This window comes from Petromyzon marinus, chromosome 15 (assembly GCF_048934315.1).
Source record: "Petromyzon marinus isolate PM22_M1 ecotype Great Lakes invasive population chromosome 15, UKy_Petmar_22M1.pri1.0, whole genome shotgun sequence".
Lineage (NCBI taxonomy): Eukaryota > Metazoa > Chordata > Hyperoartia > Petromyzontiformes > Petromyzontidae > Petromyzon > Petromyzon marinus.
Genome location: NC_133681.1, coordinates 10,758,342 through 10,780,239, shown reverse-complemented (window position 1 = coordinate 10,780,239; position 21,898 = coordinate 10,758,342). Strand labels below are relative to the sequence as shown.

General features: G+C 40.9%; 1 protein-coding gene across 4 annotated transcripts in view; it reads right to left on the bottom strand.

The window, feature by feature from the left end:
• Positions 1-21,898, bottom strand: part of LOC116942653 (uncharacterized) — a 179,357-nt gene that overhangs the window by 93,818 nt on the left and 63,641 nt on the right. For all 4 annotated transcript variants that reach the window (XM_032954834.2, XM_032954835.2, XM_076067281.1 and 1 more), the window contains exons 11-13: positions 13,815-13,868; positions 12,285-12,329; positions 10,788-10,841 (exon numbers count right to left, since the gene is read on the bottom strand). In XM_032954834.2, the coding sequence (XP_032810725.2) occupies positions 10,788-10,841; positions 12,285-12,329; positions 13,815-13,868 (153 nt within the window). The remainder of the gene's footprint in view (positions 1-10,787; positions 10,842-12,284; positions 12,330-13,814; positions 13,869-21,898) is intronic.

Below are 21,898 nucleotides of genomic sequence, written 5' to 3'. Positions count from 1 at the left end.
ACATTAACTGAGGAGATTGTGTGGTATACACAGGATGCCACGCTGAACAGTCCTCAATACAACCTACGATTGTATTCTTTCCGTACTCCCTATGACTTGGTAGGTTATATATACATGGATCACCCTGGACTGTAGTTAATAATAAAAATGTAATATTGCAACAAACACAGTATTTGCTCACTCTCGAACAGGGATACTGACTCGGATGTGCAAGGAATCATTGACAAGCAGGAAGACAGCAACCACCCAATAAGAGGGCACCACTCTATCTCACACAGATGGAACAGATGGAGTTCAAATTTACTGCACCACCCTCTCCTAGTGAGCCAGGCTATGGCACCTTGATACCCATGGATTACAGGTGTGTATTGCAACAATGAATGTAACTAACCACTTTTTCTCCTGATTTTAAACCCTTCTTTCCAAGCCCACGATTCAAATCCTCCCAGCTGTATGTCCTGAAACAGTCCTGCCAAGATTCGTTACGACTCAAATTGAGTTGTAATGCATTATTAAAATTGCGAAATTAAGACGTGAGGTTTCGTGCCTGCAAGGATTCATCTTCTTTGGTTCTTTCGGTAAAGTCACGTAGAATGAGAATAAAATAATAAAATAAAATAACACAATAAAATTCTCACGACGTTTCGGCCACAACACAAGTAGCCTTCTTCAGGTGAAAGAACAGAACTGTCGGGACGACAGAGCTTGAATGAACGCTGTTAAGATTCGCAGCGTCTTTTAAGCTCGGTGAGAGGCGTGGAGAGCCTTGACAAAGGAGTTTCCGTATCAAAGCAGGAGAATTTAGCATTGAAATAGCTGAGGGATTAGCTTGTGACAGAAATAGCTGTGTTAAAGTCAAAGTTTACATATCAACAGAGGCATTTAGTATATGGAGCTTAAAATACGCTACGAATCTTAACAGCGTTCATTCAAGCTCTGTCGCCCCGACAGTTCTGTTCTTTCACCTGAAGAAGGCTACTTGTGTTGTGGCCGAAACGTCGTGAAAATTTTATTGTCTTATTTTATTTTATTATTTTATTCTCATTCTACGTGACTTTATCGAAAGAACCAAAGAAGTTAAGACGTGAGGGTTTGAGTTGTGACGTGGATATGGGTGGAGTTTTTTTTTTTGGCCGCTCCAATTTCCTCCCACATGCCAAACACTAATTTTGTGGAATTGGCCGAACATCACAATGCAGGACCCTCCTGAATAAGAGTCTTGGCCCTCAAGGACGCTGGCTAAATAAAATTAGTAGCACAGATATAGTATTTTGATTTTTTTCTCATTGTGTCACTGCACAATATCTGAATGTGTTATTCCGTGCTTATATATCATGTTATATTTACAATATATTTTTTTGCGTCTGCACTTAATGTTATACTTTCTACAGCTTCGTCCAGGTCTTTTTTTTTTAAAGAGACCGGCTGTCCTATTGGACTCTTGCCTGCCTTTAAATAGCATTCACAGATTGACTTATGAATTGGCCCCGCTCTTTCATGCTGGCCAAATACGATGGCATCACCCCAAACACAGACGATGCACTAATTGACTTTTTGTGCAACCCACATTGCTGCTCAATAAGTGATCACGTCGCTGAAACTTGCCCAACGTTTTCAGTGGCCTTCACCTGGATCTGAGCCAAGTACTTTCGCTATAGATTTTGAGGCCTACTTTTACAACCCGCAAATAATTAATTTTATTCATGGCAAGATATGAGCATGCCATGTGCAATACTTTCATGTTTTTAATGGATGAAACCAATATCCTGGCTGGTGGTTTTGTCGTAAAATTGGTTCCAATGAAGTCTTACAAACATAATAATTTGTATTGTGTCACAAATAAAAAAAACAAATACTTTATTCAGAACTCGATGAGCACATCAAGCAATCTGTATTTCGTTAAATAGGAACGTTTGTTACAAAGTTTACAAAACAATTACAACATGATATAGACAGATCCAGAAAATCAAACGAAGGTATAGGCAAGAAAAAATAATATAACTTTAAGTGAAAATTTGGCATCCAACAATTGTAAAGTATTAAACACAATAATAAATGCGAGTGATTATTGTTTGTGCAATAGAAACAATTTCATCATTATGAAGCAATTAAATAACTGTCCCTAACATGCACTATGCCTAGCTGATAGTGAAGATTTAAAAAATAAGCTATCATTCACCACCTCTTTATTAGTAGGCACTTTAGCATAAATAATCACGGCCGTATCAGACTAGAAGCACTTTACACATATTAATACACTGTGGCAATAGCCCTGAGTTCGAGCTGCCAAACTAAGTCACTCAGTCTGCCATGATGTCTGCATTTGTGATCAAACATCACAACAAATGCACAATGAACAAAGCATCTCACCTGCGATCATGATGACTCATTTATGTTCCCATACAAAAGACGCCATCTGACTGGAACTTGGACTATTAGCTTTTCATTAATTTGATTAAACATTATTACTGTACGGCACTCATGTTTCCATTTACTTATGACCTTGGCATTCTAATAATGTGAAAAATCAAAGCGCCAACATTTAAACAGCATTTTTTTAATGTGCAGTGCTTACAATAACGCCATTGTTCATATGTATGTAAACAAAGTGTTGCATGTCATTGCATAGTGCAAACCTGTGCATAACACATATGGGCCATGATGGATTTATAGAGACTTTGTGGTGTGCTTTGTGTGCGAGGGTTTGACTTATTTATCCAGGAGAGTTGCAATGAGTCGTGTCACTTTTTTTCGTTTTAAGAAGTGTCTCAGCCAATTAACGATGAGCGGTTATTTTGTACGTGTTTGGAGGAAATCAGACGGCACGGAAAAAAAAACCCCGACAAGTACGAGGGGGCAACACCCTATCCCCGTATAGATGGAAACAATTGACGATTAGTTCACTTGCTGTACTGCCCTCTCGGGGAGAGGCCAAGGGATGGCACCTCGATGCCCACGGGAAGGCAAGACGTCTGTGCGACCAGCCAACCCCTCACTGCCTCCACAGTGCTGGATTTCAGACCATGTGCACAGTCGCCACATTGGGTCACATCCCGATTTGGGTGACTTACTTTCGGGTTTGTTTGAAAAGTGGCCACATTTTGAACAGGGATATCCGACAAACCACACAGGACAGCTTGTAATTTCTCAATTGGGATTACATGTAATCACATCACTCCCAACTTTGAAACTATATCAGACTGTCTGTAAAACAGAGCCTTCATGATAGCCCAGCTTGTAATTTCTCAATTGGGATTACATGTAACAACATCGCTCCCGACTGAAACTATTTCAGACTGCCTGTAAAACAGAGCCTTCATGATAGCCTTGCTTTATAAGAATGGTGTGAAATACCAAATGTACTAGATTGTCATTTTTATATATGATACAAAACCCTCAAAGTACTTGTTTACATTTATACAAAGTAGGGGGCTGAGAGGGAACTGAGATAATATTCTTGTAGTCAAGACATATAAGACTGGAAAACCTCAGCTATACATACATAGCCAGCATAACTCTTGATTAAACGGTAGGACATGATGTTTCCCAATTCATAAATGCAGTTTTTGTTTTCATCATCACAGTAGTTTCCATTCCACAGCGCCTTATTCACACGTACATCAATGCAGGATATGCTGTGCAGTCATTGTCCAAGAAAAGGGCCTATTCATACCGCCGGTTTAATTGCACAATCACATTTGGGCAATGAGAAAATGTATTAAACTTCTGCACTTCTCTCAGTCAATCTGCATACCAACTCTAGGTATGCGTACACACATAGTAAACGCTCATGACCCGTTGCACCCCAAATGGTCCATAAAATAGCATCACAGACTGCTCAAACCCTCTGACCATAAACTATTACTTAAGACTGTGTGCAAACCTCCATATTTCCTGAAGAAGGCTAATCAACGGAAATACCAAGAGCTTCCTTTCCTTACAGTGACAGCTAACAAGATCCGTGGTTATTACAGTATTTGCGTTAACCTCTTATTTATGTGTACGCTCACTGAAGGCAATGCATGTGTAGTTATGAAGGCTTTGCATGTAATGAGACATAACTTCAGATATACTGTACCTCACAGAACAGATGCAATACTCAATTTTCCATATAAATAATTCATTGTGTGGTTACTGAAGAATCACAACATTCTGATAGTACAGGGGTCCCTCGTTTATCGCGGGGGATACGTTCTAAAAATAACCCGCAATAGACGAAATCCGCGAAGTAATCAGCTTTATTTTTGTTACAATTATTATGCATGTTTTAAGGCCGTAAAACCCCTAACCACACACTTTTATACACTTTTCTCAGACAGGCATTAACATTTTCTCACATTTCTCTCTTATTTAAACACTCTCAAAGTTCAAACTTTCGCAGATTTAAAAAAATAAATAAGTACAATATTAGTAAATGAAACCAAAGATCAAAACCTGTTTTCAAGCCCAAACATTTTTGTAAATCTGGCTAGCCGAACGCATTCTGTACTCCCTTAGCCAATCAGGACGCAGAACACGTGTGCGGTTCTCCCTTAGCCAATCAGGACGCCGAACACAATGCGCCTTCATACTGTATGCAGGAAAAAAAAGCATGCAAAATTACACTAAAAAATCCGCGAAACAGCGAGGCCGCGAAAGGTGAACCGCGTTATAGTGAGGTTACAACTGTAACCTGTAACCCACTGCTTTGGAAGCAAAGGACAGTTGAACATACAGAACTGTACTACCAGGAGATGGCAGTACAGAAAGCAAGTTGGGCAAACCTGTCTATGCAGACCTTAAGTACATGGGATTTCTTCCGGCATTGCTGTTTCCTCCTATGAGCAAAACATTCCTTGAACATATAATTGGTTCAGCATCCTCATGCATGATCCTCCTGAAAAAAAAAGTCTTCAACCTCAGGGAGGGTTTATTTAATAAATAAATAAAATAACTGTAAATATTACCGTTTCATTTCGCTTTCTAATCATTAACTGTTTGTTGTGAATCAATCGGGGTCTCCGGAAAGCCAATGCTTTCCACACAACATCACGTATGATCAATGAAAAACGCATTCCCTCACAAGATGCAAGCACAAAGCCAAATGAAATTCCTGGAGGCACCGTTAGAGATGTTAGATGCATCGATTTGCAATGCAGATACTTTGTGACCCACTCTCTTTCAGCTAATTTATAATCCAGTGTCTCCCTGCCTCAAGTGAGCATTTGGGGCAGCACTCATCTTCATCAGAAGCTCTTATCGATTCGTGGAAAGTCCACGTGCCTATTCCAGGGGCGTCCCTCCCTATTATAAGATGACCACTGTTGACTTCCCCACAAAGTATCACTCATTTTAACTGACCCCGCAAGGACAATAAGCCGAGTTGACAGCCACATCTGATTAGCACGCACGGGGTGAAAGACGTTCAACATACATACATACACCTGGGATTCGAACCGACACACCTTCTGCTGGTGCGTGCGTCTAGCACTCCTACTTGGCGTGTAACAATGCTCCTTCCCCTTGTGACTCAATTAGATGTCACAAGTTAGGCGCCACAATGTGATGCACAAATTGATTACGTTGTTCACAGTGTGGTGAATGTAGCGGTCTCTGGCAATTAGGAGGAGTGGGTCACATGAACCTGTTAACGGTATGTACAATGTGCTGGATGTGAACATAAAATATTGGATTCTTATGCAAACTGTTCAAGGTATTTACCCTAAAAATACGTCAATTAATCAATACACCATTCCGCTCCTAACTCGAATGACAGTACAGTCCTCCCAGAAGAAGTGTTATATTTTAAAAATGAATCCCACCTTTATTGATTACAAATGTAAACATTCAGACCTGCAATTGCTTTTCATGCTGCCGTTGGAATGAGGCCCTTCAATCGCAGGGGCTTTTGAGAGCCTACTCTTCAAAACTGGCCAGGATTCTTAGAAGAGGTGTATGTACCGACACTTTACCTCACCATCCATGACCATCCCATCGACTAACAGCAGTGTACCCAATTATACTGCTGGGTGGAAACAGGTGGAGGGGGGGGGGGGAATTTAAGAAACTTGCCCCATTGTTTCAACTGACACACTGGGAATTTCAACCGGCGACCTCGGGATCGAAACCCAGCGTGCTACTAACCATTATCCCATTGCAGCATCCACCTTCATCAATGGCAATTAATTAAATATAAAAAATCCTCACCCAACAGTCTGTATGGCCAAACGGAACCTATTATTATTATTTTGCATTTAAACATTTTTCCTACTACACAAGCATGCAAAGTGTGCGTGTGTGCAAACCCAATGTGTGATGCTGGTGTTGTTTCTAGTATTGCCACTTATGTCCAATGCTCGTGCTCCCAAGTGTATTTCTTTGCTACATGGACACAGTGTGCACCTGACCCCCTGTTCTCTATAGTTACCTCACATCGCTCACATTGTGTACCTTGCCAGTCTCATCCCCTAGAGGTCTGCCAATTAGCCCCATTTGCTCGGTGAGTTTTCTAAAATTCACCATACGATATCCCCGCACGCACAAACCATATATGTATTTAGTCCTTTGTTTGAGTTGCCAGTTTTATTTTGTCTGTGCAATACTGAATCAAAACTCTCCATCGCAATGCACTCCCGTAAGTTTAAGCCTTTGTACACCACCCAAGACCAACCCGTCCACCGCTTGATAAAGGCCTCTCCCACACCGCGTAGATCACGGAGAGTCAGCGATGCTCTTTATTTACACAGGAAGGCCTAATTTAGCTTCAATATACATTTTCAGGCGAGTTGATCGTCGGGATTTTTTGGCCATATGGATGAATGATTGTTTGGTGTGTGGGAGTCAGTCAGTGCCTCTAGAAACCCTTTTTATTTGCGTGCAGGGATGTGCTCAGTGCTCTGCATTGATATAATCGAGCATTCATTGCTGTTCTGCCATCCCTTTGCTACCTCGCAAGCCAAGCCTACTACAATAGCTGATATTCCTAGACAGTATCCCATCCAATTACTAGTCAGGCTGTAAGATCTCAGAATAAATTCCAAATTCTAGAATCGCTTATGAAATCCCATTAAGACTGATGTATTTCTATGAATAACCGATGAATAATTATAGGTACTGAGACCTATTATATTTGTGAAATTAATTATTAACAGATGTAGGGAATACTCGGGTTGGCTGTAAAGCCGAAGGAAACTCACAACCAAGTGCCAAGCAACTATTCAAAGAAAGAGGGTAAAGAAGACTAAAACGAGCTATTAATCGGCTGCAGGGTAGTGTCACATGAGTTACGTCTGTATCTCCACGCCTTTAAAACACCTACGCAAATAATGTGGCGTATGCATAGTACTACCACAACCTTTGCTTTGGTTAACCGTTGTATAATGTGCAAACTTGATTGGACAGAGGCCAGGATTTGTGTCCGTTGGTGTGCTTAATAAAAGGGGGTCCTTGATGTCAAATTGGCGGTGTAATTTATCCACGAAGGACGAAGGAATTAAAGTTGAATTCAGTATTTTGAAACAGATAAAGCGATGCATTGTCTTCGAGACACACACCAACAAACATAACATCCGCCATTAACCACTATGTGGTGGTGACAAGACCAGGGCGCTTGTGCCAGGCTAGGTGCACTTTGAGGTCAAGTGAAGTGTCGAAGGTTCGCTGACATACAGACACACCACCATAACACAAAGTAAAATACCCCCCCCCCCCCCCAAAATATGTGTGCAGTTGGGATGTCGATGTTCAGGGACATAAGAGTATAGCTAATAAATGTATATTTTAAATACAATAGCTATGCAATATATGTAGCCACTTCAACTGTTACGCTTATCCATATTATACACACGTACATATGTAAAACATGACATCAAAGATAAATGCAAACATTGTATATGTGGATATTTGAATGGCTACATATGCATGCCTACACAATTCCACTACATGACAATAATAAGACTTTAAAGCCAATGCGGTGTGGACAAGGGAAGTGAGAAGACATTCTTTGTTATTATCTGGTACAGTTTGATTGTATTGGTCTCACTTGCAAAGCTTGTAGAGTGAGCTCCCTATGTAACCTTTAGATTGCCAATATAGTTCAATGGCTGCTGAATAGTTCCAGTGTAAATCTATAGCTCTGAAGGAACAACCTTCCCAGCATTATGAGGTCATTTAACACCATGTTCAGTTTTAAGAGTCATCTTCAAAATGTCAATTAGAAAGCATGCCTGTCCCCGCGGATAATGATTTTGCCATAATGACCTTAAATGTCCTGAATCTATAACTAGTCATTCATCCTAAGATATGTTAATTGTCGTGCGACAAGTTAACGTGCAAAGTGTGTGCGCAAAATGAGCCGACTAGTCGACAGCGATGTGATGACAAGGTTAGGGCAATGTTAAGATTTGTTAACACGAGTCGATGTTACCTATGGTTATGTTTTTAATTTTTGTTAAGTGCACTGGAGCATAACCGTAAAATGCAATTTCAATGGAATATGCATCTGGATTAACTGGTGTTTGTGCCATGCGTGTGCGTCATCCACTTGCAGTAAAATGTTATGAGATCTTGTGATTCTGGGTTAGATGTATGTAAAATATTACAACAGTTGTGTTTTTTTGCATGCTCTTAGAATGATACCAGTGCCTTCATGCTATCACATTATAACATTCAGTGGGTCTACATTCTTGCAATGCAGGATTGCTCTATGGCTCAGGGGGATATCGCTATAGCTATACCAAAGTATAATTTACTATCTCAATTTGTCAACCTGTCCCCCATAGACGAATATGTATATTCAATGTCAAATACAAAATTAAGGCATTGCATTGGCAGCACACACCCCACATATTTTCTGGTATCTTAGCAAATCATAAGTTGGTATTTATCATCAAATATATATATATATTTTTTAAATCATATCTACAACCCTGTGTTAATCCAGTATTGGATTAAGGCTTCCATACACCACGTCAGCCATGGTGATGGTCTGATCATACTTCACCAAGCTGGCCAGTACAGGTTGGCGAAGGGGGTCACAGGACTGACTCATATATCACTTGCCACTGATGTTATCCACGGCCAGGAATCATGTTCAGGTCGCTGGGTTCAGGACACATTTCTCGAACCACTCTGTGATGTGACGTGCAACAAACAATCTTCAGCATTACAAGAAAACCAATATCGCTCAATGAAGATTTTTCGATTTTCAGAAAAGGAGGACAACACAGGATTTAAAAGCAGGAGGAAAGATGGGAGGGAAGAGTTTGGGGGGACAACCCAGCATGCATCCTGCCAAAAAAAACACATCCAAGAGGTCTCTGTATTCGCGTATATGTGCATGTATATACGTATGCATGTGTGTGCCCATGTAGGGGAGTGGTAGTGTAGCGGTTAGCACACTACGCGACGAACCTGGCGACCCCGAGTTCGATTCCCACTCACGGCCAACACTAGTGACAATTATCTGAACCTGAGCCTCCTCTAGGTCGACTCAGCCTCAAATTAGTACCTGGTGCGGTGTGTAAACATTTCCACTAGGGAGACAAATGCAAACCGGGCATGGTGCTGGCCACCCACCCCCTTTGTGTGGCGTGCCGGCTTTCATAGATTCTCGCTAACAGCACTTTCCCCAACAGTCTCTTAGAGGCTATACGAGGGATATTTGTCTTTGCTGTGCGCGTGTTTTTGCGTGCACACAAATGTTGTGGTGACGTCACCGGCACTTAGTAGCGAACGGCGGTTGTTGTGATTATGTGCGCATGCAAGTGTGCATGTCTGTGTGTGCATGTGACAGTTGTAAAGAAGAATGGAGGAGATCCCATACTCGGGAAACATGCTCATGGCTCACTTCAGTTTAGCAGCAAAGGTTTACATTTGCATCAATCGAGCAGCATTATCTTTTGAGCGACTGCATTGTGCTGTGTGGAAACTACCTAGCGTATCAACACAGTAATGCCCTTTCTCCTCTATGCTTGAGAAACGTGGACCCCTTTAAAGAAAACAGCCGTTCCGGCTTCAAACATTCAGGCTCGCATGTCTACACTCCATTCTGGACATTCTGGGTTTAATCAGGCTGGATTGTGAGAGGACCTCACAGATACCTGGAAATATCTGCACACAATTCCATAAGTGAGCTTCTCCGGCAGGCTGGACTGCATTGGCTGGGTAACATAGCCTGCATGCCTAGCCACTGCATGCCCAAGGAGCTTTTATTTGGCGAGATAAAGGGGGCTAAGTAGGTATGGCATGGAGTAGAAAATAGATGGCCTGATGTGGTTCAGGGGAATGTAGAGCTGATTGAAATTTCTGATGATTGGTACACGCGGTGTCAAGATCGGCCTCTGTGGAGGAGGCTCATGAAGGATACTGGGAAGGTGAAGGCAGTCGCCCTCCAACAACAACAAACAGTGAAGGAGCGACACTCACAACAACGAGTGGAGCACCGGGGCAGCTAAAACACAGCAAAGTGGGGACAGTAGGGAGTACAGCTGGTACACCTGACAGTCATTCTAGTCAGTGAGCCCTTTACACCTGGGTCTGTCTCGTGATATCTTGCCAACGAGTCTTTAATATTTTGCGTGTCCTCAAGGTGCATTTAGCATGCCACAAGCGCTGCGGTGACATGCACATCACCCCCACTTAGTGGTGAATGGTGGCTGTGTGCATGTGTGTACTCATGTGTGCACAGTATGCAGAGACAAGTAAAAATTACCCATATTAGAGTCGCCAATGCGCGCTACAGCAGCACAGCGCCCGGGAGATTGTGCGAATGTGGTTGTTAGCGGCCTGGCACACAGACTGTGACTCACTTTTGAGAAAGGAGGAGCCGGTTGGCCTGGTCCACCTGCCTCTCCTTGGTCACCCTAGAAGGACACAATCCCGTATTCACAAGATCCCAAATAGCACGAGAACCGACCAAAGAGTAATCATCACAACAGAAAGTTGTTCATTTCGTGCATGAACTAAAACAAACTATTTTGAGTTTCAACAAATGGATTGAAGCTGAGAAAGTCAAGGGCACACGACTCACTGTTTCAGCCAAAAGTCCATCACGGGTCCCTTTACATGTTTATCGGTGAAATTATTTTACAAAGTGATGTTGCTCTCGCTTTTCTATCCTACATGTATAGTTGCATGTATGTACAGCACATAATAAAAGATAAGACATTAATAATCATCCTGTTCTTGCCATGGGCAATGTAATTTATAAAAGTATCTACATTTCTTACAAGGAAAGTAAAACTTGAACAGAAATAAAAATGTGGTGACAATTTCCATATTAATTGGAAATGTTTAACTAGTTTTGTCGTTTTTCATCAGTCTCCATGTATAGAAGGACCGTTATAAATATTTACAGCCCTTTGTTAATCTACTGCCGGATTAAGGCAGCCGCATGCCATTTCAACGCCAGGGATTGTTTGACCATACTTTACCAAAATGGTTCGTTGTTATTTAAGGCGGGTAGCTAAGTGGTGGGTGGGGGATGGGAGTGTTAGGAGGAACTCCGGACCGATTCAGATGTCATGCGCTATTGAAGTAGCCATGGCTGGGAATTGAACTCAGATTGCCAGATTCAGTGTGCAGTGCACAAACCACTGTGCCACTGCTCTATCCCCTATTTACCAAAATTACCAAAATAATTCCACCATTCCTTATTTTACCCATGTAAATAGGCACATTTACATATTAATAAAGGCTTATCATTCTCAGATACGGTTTAATACGTGGGGTAGCTCGTTGCACTATGAACCCGGCGAGATGAGTTCGATTCCTGGCCACTCTAACAGTAGTGGCGGCGAGGGATATTTGATCCAAGTATGGGTCTCCCTAGCTCTCTTCACCAACTCAGACTGACCAGCGTGGTGAAGCATGGTCGATAGACAAAAACGAAGATCCCCCATAGGAGAAGCACATAAGGCCCAGGACGAGTTCAAATATTCATTACTGTTATGGGTTGTGAGGGGGATATTTAATTTGGGTCATCAGATTCACAGAACAGTGTGCTAACCATTACGATACCGCTCCCAACATGGTCAAACAACCAACACAACCAACACAGCACGGGCAGGCCTTCATCCAGCAAGGGGCTATAAATAATAAAATACCAACAACAACATTATTAATAGATTTGTGATAACAGAAAGCAATCGGATGCCCTGCGACATTTCTCTGTTTGTAATATATAGACATTTAATTTATGTAAATAATCCCTTTTTGCAAACCTACTGTATATAGTTAACATTTCAAAATATATATAATATATTTTTCAGCATTATTGTGTTGAAAGAAAAAAAACATTAAAATACCTTTTCTCCTTTTAAAAATCCCTCGCCATGATAACCAGGCCAACTCTAGACAACGGGAATGGAAATGCATTAACAGATAATTACTTTCTTTTCAACATGACGTGTAAATAAAATGTTGTAGCCAAAGGTTTATATGCCAGAAAAGGTAATTTAGCAAGGTAAAAAATAAACATTTACAGCCTTTATATCCTACTGAATTAACATCTGCAGTTCTGACATTCACTGCACTTTGGATAATGAAAAGTAACAGCATTTAGCAGCAGGTTTTTGCACTTCAAACCATACATTTTAATTATGGATGTAGATTTTGCCTCTCTAAGAATGAATCAGCCTTTTTTTTTTTCAAATGAGTATCAGTATGATAACCCATTGGCCAGCGGTTACATTTGGTCATAGTTCTAAACCAGTGGTGGAAAATCCACACAACTATAGTTGGGAGAAGCCTTGCCACGAGCCAGCCACTTTTAGATTCCAACAAAGCAGGTACACAGCAGGTGTTTTTTTTTTATTGATTCCATATAGATAATAGCGGAGTCAATCCTGGTTGAGCTTTCATCTTGTAGGACCTGATTCATGTAGCTATTTGGACCATCGTTTTGCCACTTTTTTCGCAGAATGATGGCCAATTACACATAAAATCGAGAAGATTTTGCACCTGGCATTTCATGCATGGCCATTGAAAAGCAAAACCAATCCCCCACGAATTATTGCACAATTGCGAAATTGCCCAAAGTGTGTTGCAGTTAGGGCAGAGTTGCCAATTGTAGAAGTTTTATGCAAATATGGTGATTTAAGCAATTCTTAAACCTGCTGGGCTGGGAGATGGCCCGATGATTTTAGAACAGCAATGGATTATTGACTATATCTGAGTGGAGCTTTGAATGAAACTCCCTCATGTGTCGATTTTCTCTGGGTACTCAAATATCCACCCAAATGCCAAACACTAAACATGAATTGAAGACTTAGCGTGGCTTTACGATGAATACTTCCTCTTCTGCATAAACATCATCTTCTTCTTCATCATCATGTGCAGCAGCATTCATTTAACAGTATCGTGAGCACGAATATAGAATCATCATCATAATAATAATAATCTATATATCATTATTGTCGGTGCTATCATCTTATTCATACTTTTCAACACCATCTTCATCATCAAGAAGGGTGTGGCGTTGTGTTGCAATTGCCCTTCTTGTGCTATGAGGAAGGGTCATTTCCGAAACGTCACCTATTATACATTTTTCCTTTTAGCAAACATGTTGAGATTGTTTGTGTTATTTGTGCTTGTGCACCACTGCCAACGTGGCATCACCAATTTGTTGATCGTTTAAATAGAGAAACTGCAATGAATAATTTATTAGTTTTACGTTAATTAAGGGAAAACTTTTGTTTGCATTCTTTGACAATTGTGGTTCAGTATGAATGGGACATCCATTTACTGCACGTAAACATAAATAAACAATAATAATTATAACACTGATCAAAAGTACATTATTCATGCTTAACTGCAGGCAGAGTTAAGGCACTCACAGAGGATCGGAATGGGCCTTCTGGAAAAGGCATTCCTTCGAGGTCTTGGTAATTCTGTGAAAAATATAGACGAAATATCACATTTGCATGAATCAACAGTAGAATATGAAAATGATATATTTGTATGCTTTGATCAACAAACCATCATCACAACTGAAGAGTTGTTATAAAATCCTGTCAGACGAAATGTCACCACATCGAGTATTGTCTTACCCCTGAATAAATTGAATAAAATGATATATATACGATGAAAAAGGTTGACACAGCCTTGTTTTGATGTTATTTTTTAATAACATAAAAAACAATCACCATAAAAGTAAATTGCTAAGGCTATCTTCAGTCTGGTGTCACCAAAACACAATTCTACCAAAGAAAATTTGATCAATATTTTATATTTCCACAGGCATTACATTTGCAGGCCAGTGTATCCCCCCCCCCTCTTCAACTTCTGCATATTGTAGTGTTTGTCCCAAATTCCCTTAATAAGCACTATCACTATGGCACGTGAGCTGCGACTTTAACCTCTGCAGGTGGTGTAGGTCATCTGGGCAAGGTATCAAGCCACCTCCCGGCTGCGTACAGTCAAGTGGTCACATCCACCCAAAACACCCACAATTGCACAATTAAAATTCCATTACTTTTTCTAACCATCCGTCAAGAAGACTGCAGAGTTTAATTGCGTCGTGCAGAAGAGAGCACCAAACACGTAGCCATTTCGTTATGCACGGCTCTTTGAGCATTCGATTATTGCATCGAATTAGGCGGCACGCGCAGCTCTGCATTACACAAACTGCATATTAAAATGTAAAGCTTGAGAAGGGATTGCAATTCAAAGCAAGGTTGATGGCTCGACACGAAAATAAACGGCATTAACCTAGAATGCAGCAGAATATATTTCTGTTTGTGAGCACAGGAACCATTAGGCAGGCTATGAAACAGAATGTAGCCATGTGTAGGAATTTCCAGCACATTTGTCTTAGTAATGCAATGTCTCCCGAGCCCCCTGATGGTATAAACTTTGTTTTTCTTGCTGATGCATAGCCCAATGGTTTAAAATATCGCAGCTGCTTCTATCCCAATAAGCACGGCTGCAATTTCATGGCTCAGTGACACAATACTGACAGTTTATAAGAAATGCATTTTGCTTTGAATACCTTATATTTTAAATATAATTGTGCGTCCTAAACATACTTTAAAATATGAGCACCAATGGCTTTGGTTTCACTCAAATTTGCGATGCACCTTTTAAAATCCAGTATATAAAAGGTGCATGTTATTTTTTTCGTCTACTTGAAGCCATGAAACCTTTTTACAAGCCACCATAATGGGAAAACACTACAACAATGCTCTAAATAAGTAGACAAAGTATTATCCTGTACAAGGCTGTACAATGAAACACATAGTGATGATACATTTCCTGGCCATAACAAACCCCGTTTCCCAAGTAATCACCACCTTAACTGCCTCACACTGGTTCGCACCTGGCTATGACTTCTTCACGTGTTACAATGGATTGATTTAATGTTTTGAAACTGCAGTTCCCAGGCCGTCCAATAATCCATGTTTAAAGGTGTATCACAAGTCTCTTTTTCAATTTGTATTAGGTAATGGCAAATGTAAATAATTAGCTTGTTATTATCCTTGGTTCTTTCGGTAAAGTCACGTAGAAGGGAAACAATAAAATAATAAAAATATAAAACAATAAAATTCTCACGACGTTTCGACTACAACACAAGCAATCATCATCAGGTGTGAAAACCACAGCAAGACAATTTGAAAAAAGTGGGGTTTTTTTACGTTAGCACCACGGAGAGCGATTTGGCAGTTATCCAGATGGACGAGTCCATCTATGTTCGGAAAAGAGAAGGGGGGGGAGACGAAAATAATGGATGCGGTCTGAAAGCCACCGTAAGCGTGAACAATCAATTAAAATGGTTTATCGAATCCTTCCAATGATTGCTAACCAGAATCCATCTTCTCGGTTGAAATTGTCTGTGTTTGTATATGTGGATAGCCTCATGAACGAATCTCTCATGGTAGCCAGATGGCTTGCAGAGAACCTCTGTCTTGGAGAAGTCAATGTCATGTGAGCCTACTGAATTATAACAGTGATCTGCCATGGCCGAGGTGTTGGTCCTACCGTGTTTTAGGTCTGCTTTGTGTTCACGCATGCGGTCCGAGACATGTCGTTTGGTTTCTCCAATGTAACTACTACCACAGAGGCAACTTAGTTTGTAGACGCCAGGGTACTGTATGTCCGGAATCACATCTTTTACAGACGGAACCAGATCACGGATTTTATGTAATGTTTTGAATCGGACCTGGATCTTGTGTTTATTCAATATTTTTGGAGATCTTTTTTGTGATCCCCGCAATGTAGGGTAAAGTGATGGTTTTGAATGGCTCCTCAAGAGGATCCTTCTTCATGGTTGGAGTGATAGCTTTGCGGATTGTGTAGTCGCAGTAACCATTAGCCTTAAGAGCTTGGTGTACGTGCTTGAGTTCACTGGCTATGTGTTCCTGGTCGGATATGCATTGGGCTCTATGGTGCAGAGTCTTGATGAGGGAATTATTCTGGGATGGATGGTGGTGGGAATCCGGTTTCAGGTAAGCATCCATATGGGTAGTTTTCCTGTAGACAGAGTGGCTCATTGAACCATCAGGTCTCTTTTTTATTAGGACATCCAAAAAAGGTAGCTTGCCATCTTTTCCGACTTCCATGGTAAATCTGATGGCTGGGTGTATGGAATTGATGTGAAGAATTCCCTCATCAAGACTCTGCACCATAGAGCCCAATGCATATTACATACATTATCTACAGGTGCAGCTAAAAAAAAACATGTATACAGTTGGATGTTGAAAGTGGAGGTTAATTATGTTATAAAGTATCGTGTTTATAAGTTGCGAATGATGTTCCTATATAAACATTTCTAAATATCACAATAAAATGGTCGGTTTTAATTATGGAGACACCAAAATTTCACCGATCTCAATGCATCTATTACATATTTTAACACAGCCATCTCTGTAAGATATTCTGTGGAGCAGAAAGTAAGAGGGCAATTAGAAATCAGTGGGGTATCTATAAATGGATCGACCTGTGTTTGCATCACTTATTTGTACTACGGTTGTCACAGCAGAAATAAACTAAAATGAACTTTTTATTTTACCAGGTATGGCCCACTGAGCTACATACATCTTTTTCAGAAGCGACTTGGCCACAAATCTTAGCTCAACGATGTGGCTTAGAATGTGGAAATGTATCAAAAGCCAAATACTCTAAACATGGAGAAAAACACAGGAGCACCGGGAGAAAAATCCACGCGGCTACGGGGAGAGAGAACATACAAACTCCAAATATACAGGCGTAAGGGTCGGGGTTGAACCTATGACCTCCTCTATACCAAGCGAGGTAGTTAACATCTTGCCACCGCAGTGCTGAAATGATCGGTAATCAAAGCACGTTTGCCTTATTGTTAACTTGCATTTGATTAAAGTTGTTAATTATTGGAATACAAAGTAAATTATTGGAATACAATTTCACTACAAAGCCATTGGAATATGATCCACTAAAATGCATGTAATTTTAAAGCCAGATAACTGCCCGAGATGTGTGATTTGTTGTGACATTTTAGCAGCGGTGCATAATGCTTTACTCATCGCAAATGTAGCTAACAAAGGAACCCCTGCAAGCGTTAGTGTGCTGAAGAGATACAACATGCAAACCGTAGATGCTTCAAACTAGTAACCTAAATGCATAATGTATTCGTAACAAGTAAAGATGCAGCCGTGCAATTATTTGCTCACACCACTGCTGGGAAGATGGCCCAGATGTCTTGCAAGAGGTGGCAGTACACACATCTTACCCACACTTTACTCCACCACACGACCCACTGGCCGACTTGATACTGCTGAATTTCGATTTAAAGCTTTCGTGACTGCAAGGATTCATCCTCTTTGGTTCTTTCGGTAAAGTCACGTAGAATGATAATAAAATAATAAAATAAAATAAGACAATAAAATTCTCACGACGTTTCGGCCACAACACAAGTAGCCTTCAACAGGTGAAAGAACAGAACTGTCGGGACGACAGTATTCTCATTCCACGTGACTTTACCGAAAGAACCAAAGAAGTTGATACTGCTGGTTGGACAGAGGCAGGGGGATTAAGAAGCTTGCCCATTATTTCAAAAGCCATGACGGGAGATTGACCTCGTGACCTCTGGAATTGCAAGCTCAGTCTGCTAAGGTTTTAGACTGGGCCCCTGAAAAAAATTCTGAGACTTGACATTCAGATTATTGACCATCTTTGTCTTCTAGTGATAGAGTAATGCCATAATTGAGAAAGAACATAACGCCTGGAGGTGCCTATAATGAAAATTAAACACTTGGAATTCAGCTGTGAAAACTCTTGACTCTTACTTCATACATTACGTGTGGAGTAAAAAAAAAACATTCCCATGTAAATGCATATTAGGTAATTTGTTTGGGAATAGTTATGCTCTCCAGGTAGATGCATGGGTGAAATAAATAACTCCCTGAAGTTATTAAAATATTAATATAAATAGTCGGCATGACCACTTCATAAACTGATAGGCTGAGGCACATTAAAGGTTGGGTGAGCTTACTAAATCCTATTTCTGAGCCTGCCAGTGCATAATGTATAAGGAAAATAAATATTGCATGCTATGCGTGATAACCATACAGATAAAAGTTAAGGAACATGTGCCCTACGGCAATATATTTTTTCGCTTTCAAATGCTATCTGATTTTGTACACGGCATGTACAAAATGACACAAGAACATTCATGCACTTAAGCACGCACACATATATACAAAAAGTGCCCTCTTTCGTTGTCAATTGGGAAAGCACAGCCAACATTTTGGCAGCATTTAAAAATCCACACGTTTGAAAGGTTATGGATTTTTTTTTTACAGTGATTTTATCTCCAAAAACAGCAATTTTTTTTTTGCACGGATCTACCTACCCATCTATTATACAAATAGAATAATCAGTCTCTTCAGGAGGATTGCAAGCGGACAGATATCAACAAGCTATCCTGGGATTGCAGCCGCATGCGTGCTGCGTTACGGCCACCAACTTCGTAGCACTGCGTGCGATGAGAATTCATACTGGAAAGTGTGTTAATGAGTCTCTTGGCACCAAAATAAAGCATCTCCGTGAGTTGCATCAGCAATTTAGAACAATGCGCAAGCACATGTTGTGCTAAAAAAATAAGGACATTATGGCCTTATTTAACAAATTGGGAGCAGGAGCAACAGCTTGCACTGACATTTGCACCGAAACAATCGGCTTCTTTTGAAACCTGCTTGCACTGTGAGACACCCCCTAATCAAGCATTTTATTGCCTTTCTCTTCTCCAGAGGCCCAGCAGTGCATGCCACAGCCAATTAAACCAAGCACATTTCCCACATGTTTATCTGCGATGCGTGGCATGTCATCTTCATAAAGCGCTGGGTGCCATAACAGTGTAAAGTATTTTTTTTGCATTAATATTACTTCATATGCATGGAATACAAAATATAGCAATGGCTCTGCTTTCTAATATTCATACGTAAACTTTGATTTTCATTCATGAATGCACCACTTCATAATAATAAAAATAATTAAATAAATGCGTTTCATTACGGAAATTTACGACCACTATTCTCAATATGCCATCACATGCCATTGGCAATCGTGCTATACAAAAATAATCGACTGGTATATGATCATAACACTCAGCAGCTAGTCAAAAGAAACAATATATTCGGCAACAAGTATTTGTAGAGCCAAAACAGCCACCTCCAAATCAGTATTTTAAGTTAAATAGACGTTAAATAGCCACCCCAGGATGTTGTCGTGGTGCAATGGTAAGGACATTGAACTTGTAATCCAGAGGTCAAGAGTTCATTCTCCCAGCACCTTAGTTGAAACAATGGTCCCGCTTCCTCATTCCCCGGACCATTTCCACCCAGCAGTGTAAAAAGGTATGCCACAGTTCGTTGATTGGGAGGTCGCATATGGTGTGGTAGAGCATATACACTTTCAGCTCTTCTTGGCCAGCATGGGAAGACGAGGCCAAATGCCCTTCAGAGGAGCTCTGTACAGCACTTTCTCGTGAAATCCTTTTTGCCAGCAGTGGCGTGACCAATTAACTGCAGGGCTGCACCTTTATCTTCTATATATACAAGTGATGCATTGTTGGCTGAGTGCTCAAGTCACAACACGATTCAGATGTATTGTCCTGGTTGGGGACTCGTTACTAGCTTAGGGCTAGTGCAGCCCCAACACTCGCTTGAGCATGGGGGACACTGACTTGACACACGCATTAGCTGGATTTCAGATTTGTCTGATTTGGATAGAACCCTAAACCTCAGAGAATGTACTGGGGGAAAGCATATTATCTGGACGAGAAATGGTGTTCCGAGTCTGGTTTTGGCTCTTTGCAGGCTGTGCCATTTCAAAGAAGTCCATGCTTTTTATAATCTGTGAGCGCAACAGTGTGGTTATCATTGTGTAGGCGATGGCCTCCACCTGGCTAAGTGGCAAGATAGCATCCTTTGCAATTCCGTACAGCATAATGACCTTGACATTAAAATTGCTCTTTTTTTTGCAAGAAAGACCTTTATGACTTCAAAGAAGTAAAGATAGATGAAGAATGCTCTTTTCAAAGATAAGTTGGCAGCAAAAAGAGAGGAAAGAAAATGTGTGGGAACTAATTAAGTATCTTAAAATGTCAAACTACAAATGTAGCCAACTGTGCTGAGGTAAAGTTAAGTCTGCCTTCTAAATTGGAAAGTGGTTGGGATTCCACAAATGGGTTTTGGGTTCAAGGTTGAGGAAAACTAATGTTATTCTCATTAATATAAAAACACTCAGAAGCATGAAGATAAAAGGCCCCTGAAAGTGTTATATAATATCAATGTACTCACTTTAGTGAGCACCTACCAATGCCAGCACCAACACACACACACGACGTGTAAAGGCCAGTACGGTGCCCTCATCTCTCAGTTGCTGATAGTCACACAAAACAAAAACAGGTACTCACTCTAGGGTGGGTGAACCTGGAGGAGACCAAGGTTATATTTAGATGAAAATGTACACTGCTATTGAGCATCATTGACAGGAATTGTATAAGGAGTTAATAGGATAGTAATGTGATGTGCTAACTTCTATTGCCACCGTTCTTTATAGTGCACACACACACACATGTGTGGTGGCAATATATTGTGTAACGAATACAATATATGCAAGGGACAGGCAATGCACTTTCAGAATGAAATGTGGTAATAAAAGTCACACAAATATAATATCGAATATATTTGAAATATGCATTCTTAATGGTGAGGCCTTTGTCCAGCAGTGGATTGACCATGGTTGATGGTGATTATATTTAATTTACAGTATTAATGACATAATAAGTGCATTCATGATAGGGTTTAAACATGGGCAGAGTTTGTGGGGGAGACAATGCCCCCCTCAAAGTGGACACCTGTATTTATTCTCAGCAGTTTATAATTATAATTAAGATTATAAACAATTTAATTATATCCACCCGCGATCCCTAATGTGAGGAACAAAGTGAACCCCCCCCCGCCCACAAATATAGGAGTTAAACTCCGCATATGGGTTTGAAGTTTGTTTAATTATACGAGTGCGTGCAATCTTTATAACCACATTGTTACAGCTTTGATGACCCTAGGTAATGCGTAATTAAACACACTGATCTGTGACCGTGTCCTTCCACAGCAGGGTGAGCAATGCTTCCCCATTAATTTAGCTCACACTCTTGTTAAATCTGTGGATTCTACACACGCTACATGTGTAGTTGCATTGTTGGGCGCGATGCGCGATCACCACGACTCTTGGCCTGTAGTACCGACCCAGTGCCAACAGGGGGCAGAAGAAGGGCCGAACTAGATTGCCAGGATTAAGTCGGGCCGTTGGACTCAGGTGACTCCAAGGGAGGCTCGTAACCGGAGGTGCAGACCCCAGACCCTCAAGAGGGGGCTGGGGGGATGATGTCACACTCCAGGTCCCTCTCGAAGGTTCGAGAAGGAAGGCGTGGCTAGGGGCGGAG